The sequence below is a fragment of the Equus quagga genome, chromosome 7 (genome assembly GCF_021613505.1).
Source record: "Equus quagga isolate Etosha38 chromosome 7, UCLA_HA_Equagga_1.0, whole genome shotgun sequence".
Classification (NCBI taxonomy): Eukaryota; Metazoa; Chordata; class Mammalia; order Perissodactyla; family Equidae; genus Equus; species Equus quagga.
The window spans coordinates 32,959,916-32,965,303 of record NC_060273.1 but is presented as its reverse complement, the minus strand read 5'-3'; the positions used below and the strand labels follow the sequence as shown (position 1 = coordinate 32,965,303).

Below are 5,388 nucleotides of genomic sequence, written 5' to 3'. Positions count from 1 at the left end.
CTCCTGGAGTGGACGCGGAGTGCCGGCTTTGGGGAGGCCGGCGAGCACTTCTTCCGGAAGCTTTCCTGCACGCTCAACCTGCTGGCCACGCCCAGTGCCCAGCTCATCCAGGTAGGAGGGATGCAGAGAGCGTGGGAGACCCACAAGTGCGGTGGGGCGGAGGGTCGCGGGCCACGTGTTGTCGCTCTTGGGTCACGGGCTTGCACACCAGACCAGGATCTGGGGACCTGGCTTCTGGGCCTCAGAGAGCTCGCAGAGCTGCTTCCCTTCCCCAGCTGTTCCCACCTGAACAATGGCCCCTAAGTTGTCTGTGTCTAGTCCCTGACCTGTGGCTGTGTGACCCACATGGCCCAGGGGCTCTGCAGGTGTGATTAAGCTTCAGGACCCTGAGATGAGGAGATTGCCCCTGGTGACCCCGTGGGCCCTGTGTAGTCATGAGTCCTTAAAAGTGGAGGCGGGAGGCGGAAGAGGGGGTCAGAGAGACAGGACAGAGGAAAAAGAGGGCTCAAGCCGCTGCTGCTGGCTGTATTCTTGGAGGAAGGGGCTGTGGCCGAGGAGCGCAGCGGCCTCCACGAGCTGGGGACGGCCCTCAGGCGAAGGCCAGCACAGAAACCTGGACCTCGGTCGTACAGCCGCAAGGAACTGAATTCTGACACCTACGTGAGCCGGGAAACGCATCCTGCCCTGGAGACCCCGGAAGGAACGCAGCCCTGCCCATACCTGGATTTTAGCCCTGTGCGACCCGTGCTGGACGTCTGACCCCCAGAGCTGTAAGATTAGACGTCTGTGTGGCTCGTCATTTGTGACAAGAGCAACAGGAAGCTAGTGTGTCACCTCCCTCACCAGCCGCCCGACACAGTCCTCCCAGAGAATCAATGAGCCGAACCAGTGGTATTCCTTTCCTGCCTGGCATGGACATGGATGGTGCCCCAGGAGTGATGGTGACGGGGTTTGCAGGGCAGCCCAGGATGAAGCCTGCGCTCTGGGCCACCTGGGAGTGAACATTTGAACCAAACGGGTCATGTAGCCCATCTGCCGTCTCCAGGCAAAGTCCTGAGCCGACTGCAGTGTAACCAGCGTCACGTGATCTTCACGAGGGGACAGAGGACCTTCCAGTTTGGTATAAAAAGTGGAGCACTCCACCTGTGCCCCAGGAGTAGAACAGAAAGTCTCATCGGTGTCTCGTCACTGCTGTGACCGGTAGCAGCCAGATCTGCGGCCAGTGAGCGTCTGCGGGGTGCGAATGGCGCTCCTTTACCCTCACAGCCACCTCGGAGGGAGGCTGCTGGTGACTCTGCTTCCTAGTGGCCAAGCGGAGGTCACACAGCCTGGTTCCAGGAACCGTTGACCCTTCAGCAGATATTCAGAATCCACCACACATCAGGAACTGTATGTCTTGCTCAAGTGTCTTTTTTTTAAGTTACTAATTTTTTTAATTCTAAAAGGGAAGCATGGATTCACTAGAGAAAATGCAGAGACAGGGGACGCCTGGGGAGGGATCGCAGATTGAACATGAATTCAGTTTGCTTTCTCCCCAACCGTCACTAAACCAAAGCACAGCCGAGCTTTGTAATGGCAGAGCCGGTAAGGATGGAGAAAACAGAGAGGGCGCGGAAACGACGTTTGGAGGCTGGAAGCAGAGGGCTGACTGGCACCTGCCTCGGTGGATCTGAGAGGCAGCCCCGTGTACCACGCAGCCACTGACGGGCTCAGGGAGCACGAGTGCCGGGTGCCTCTGGAGGCCGCGGTGGGGGTGGCCGAGGCGGAGGAGGAGCGCCAGGGACCTTGTGGAAAGCTCTAACGCCCCGGGTGCCCGGCGGGTCCAGTCGCTTGGGGTGAGGCTGCGCCTGTGCTGAGGGAGGAAGGAGGAAGATGACACATGAAGTCATCTATTCAGAGGGCCCCTGAAGCAGCGGGACGGAGGGGGACTGAGCCGCTGAGGGGCCCCAGGAGCTTGCCCACACTGCCTTTCCTGTGGGGCACTGGCGTTGTCCAGGGCAGGATCTGTGTGAGGCCGAGGATCCAGGCTTCATCCAGGCAGGGGCCGGAGCTGGGGAGGAGAGCCCACGCAGCCGTGGCCACCTCATGGGCCAGAGAGACAGACGTGAGGTACTTGAGGGGCCTGAGTTGTGTGGTGGTTTCCCCTCATGACATGTGCCGAAATTCTGAAGCTCCAGGGCCTGGGATGGGAAGGGCTTTGTGAAAAGCAGAGTGGAATTGTGGTAGTCTCACAGTGCCGAGGAGCAAGTGTTAGTGTTCAGGACTCTGAGGGAGTGAGCACCAGGCTCTTGGCTGAAACCCTGGCAGCAGCATCAAGCAGAGACCAAGCTGCCCAGCGCAGCCCCCACTGGGTCTAGGTGGTCAGTGGCAAGGAAGATGCACACCACCAAAGCCTGTAGGTGCAGCTAAAGCAGTGCCAAGAGGAAAAGTTATAGCCTTAAGTGTCTATCTTAGAAAAAGCAGAAGGCTGAGGATGATGGTTGTGAAGCAAGAAAAAGTACAGCAAATCAAACCCAAGAAAGTGGGAGGAAGGAAGTACTAGAGAAGAGCCAAAATCAATGAAATGGTAAACACACATACAACAGAGAAAAGCCAAATGCCAGGAGTGGGTTCTTTGAAAAGCTATTTAAACAGTTGAATAAAAGTTTGAAAAAACCAAGAGAGCCAGGAGTTGGTTCTCTGAAAAGTTTAATAAAAGTGGAAAACACTAACTGCCATATCAGAAATGAAGACGGTGACATCATTCAGATCCTACATTAAAAATTAGTAGCAATAATTTTATCTCAATAAAACGGGGAAAGTCTCTTTAAAGATTAATGGAGGATATTAAGACCAACTTTATGCTGATAAATTTGACAATTTAGACGAAACAAATAAGACAAAGAACACTTATTAAACTTGCTACAAGAGGAAATAGAAAATCTGAATTGTCCCGTATCTCTTAAAGAAACGTAATCTGTTATTTAAAAACCTCCCCACAAAGAAGATTTGAGGTCCAGATGGTTTCATTGCTGAATTCCTTTAAATATCAGAGGGAGAAGTAAAACCATTATTACCCAAATTCTTCCAGAAACTAGGAAAAGAGGAAATCCCATCTCATTTTAAAACGCCAGCACAACCTTGATACCAGAACCTGAGAAGGGACCATACGAAAGGGAAATTACACACGAGAGATGAGCAGCTTTGCTCATCATCAGAGAAATGTCTCTCAAAACCACAGTGTTTTCCACACCAGAGACATCAGAATGGTTAAGATGAGAAAAGCCGGTCCCATGCCCCCTGAGGAGGGTGCCCATGGACTGCACTGTGGGGGGCCGTGGGCAGTGCTGGAGCCGACCACAGGCACACACCCCACCCGGCACTTCTCCCGGTGGGCCTGCTTCTGTCTGCACTTGACACAGTGGGACGGCACAGCAGCACTGTCACAGCTGCCCCGACTGCCAGCCGCTCCCGCTCAGCAGCAGCGTCGTCGATAAGTACAGGGTGGGACGCTCACTCCCAGGGCGTGCTGCCCGGAGCGGGCATGTGGCGGCCACTGTCACAGGCAGCAGCAGGCGCATGTGAAGCTCAGTGTTAACCAGAGTCGGGCTCAGAGGCACAGCGCCAGGTGCCCGTGGTCCAGAGCTGGAGCCGGGCCCAGCACCCCTGTGCTGCTGGAGGTCAGGACAGAGCCTGTCCCGCAGAGGCCGCCGGGGCTGCTGCCTGGGCTCTGCCCTCGCCCTGGGCTGGGGACACAGGCAGTGCCCTTTGCGAACACTTAGCGAGCTGTGCACCCCGGAGCCGTGTAGTTCACTGGATGTTGCGCTTCCACACACAACACACAGGACCGGGGAGAGACAGCCGCAGCGGGCTCTCGGCTGCCCCTTCCTGTGCAGCTGGGGGCCGGCCCCGCCTCACCCCAGCAGAGGACCGGGGCTGGTTTTTAGAGCCTTGAAGACAAAGGGTCTCCTGGCTGTGGAAGTCGGGACCTCGTCCTGAAACAGGGGGCTTCCCAGTGGCTAGGTGCCCACCGAGTGCTGGAGTGGCCACCCGCTTGCCCCGCGTGGCTCAGGCCTGTGCCCGCCAAATAGGAGGCGGCTGACTCGGCCAGCCTGGCGGTCAGGGACAGCCCAGGGGAGGACAGAGGACGCTGACACTGGGGCTTCACAGCGAACCAGCCCGGCCAGGGTGAGAGGAGCGGGCCTGGGGGCCAGGCCGGGGCTCAGGCTGGGCGCTGCCAGGCTGACTTGGCAGCCCCTCTAAAACAGCGTGAACTGCCTCCAGCACGAGAGACAGAAGTGGGAGCAAGGCTGGAGGAGACGCAGGAAGTCGGCACCCTTCTCCTGCAGGGCCGGGTACTACCTGTGTCAGGCTGCGGGCCACATGTGGGCTTCGTCCAAGATTCTTCTTTGTTTTTTTTAAGCCCTTTAAAAATGTGAAAACCATTCTTAGCCTGAGGGCCCTATACAAACAGGCCTCAGGCCCTGGTGTGCCTCCCCTGAAGCAGACTATTCAGAAGAAACTTAAAAAAATTTATGTTCTCATAAAGATAAGATATATCCATAAAGTAATCACAGGATTCTATAAATGAGAGAACAAAAAGAATTCTTGGAAATTAAAACTATGACAACAGGGGGCCAGCCCCGTGGCCGAGTGGTTAAGTTCGCGCGCTCTGCTTTGGCGGCCCAGGGTTCTGGTGGTTTGGATCCTGGGCGGGGACATGGCACCGCTCATCAAGCCATGCTGAGGGGGCATCCCACACAGCACGGCCAGAAGGACCCACAGCTAGAATATACAACTATGCACTGGGAGCTTCGGGGAGGAGAAGAAGAAGAAAAAACTATGACAGCAGAGATGACACATTCAGTAGCAGGGTTGGAAGATAAAGGCAAGGAATCTCCCAGAAAGCAGAGAGATGCTGAGATGGAAGTGGGAGGCGCTCAGATGGTGGCGTCCTCCCGACACCAGCCCCGGAGACGTGGGGGAAGCGAGGATTCTAGGACCTGGAGAAATCACAGAGCCTCCTCCCGGCCAACAGGGCTTCCTGAACTATTGGGGGGGGGGGCCCAGGGGCTGTCCTCGCCCCTGCCCCATGCAGCCTTAGGATGGCGATTGTCCCTTCAGTGTAGATGGCTGATAAGCACAGCACAGGCCTCTTGATGTTGGCAGTGAAATCAATGGAGGGAGAAATGAGAGAGAGAGGAAGAAAGGCAGGAAAATTAAAGGACCAATCAGTGAGGCCCAACGTCCAAACAGCAGGAGTCCCCAGGGAGCAGAGGAACCAGTGGCGAAGGGTGAAGATAAACCAGACCATTCCAGACCCGCAGGGCCCAAGCTGCCAGAGGGAAGAGCAGCCAGTGGGGGAAAGCACAGCGGCCGAAGCGGACTCCCACCCAGGCCAGCGTCGGG

The 5,388-nt window shown here is 56.3% G+C and overlaps 1 protein-coding gene across 1 annotated transcript in view; it reads left to right on the top strand.

The window, feature by feature from the left end:
* Positions 1-5,388, top strand: part of RADIL (Rap associating with DIL domain) — a 68,902-nt gene that overhangs the window by 58,312 nt on the left and 5,202 nt on the right. The window contains exon 9 of the mRNA XM_046666517.1: positions 1-111. Within this exon, the coding sequence (XP_046522473.1) occupies positions 1-111 (111 nt within the window). The remainder of the gene's footprint in view (positions 112-5,388) is intronic.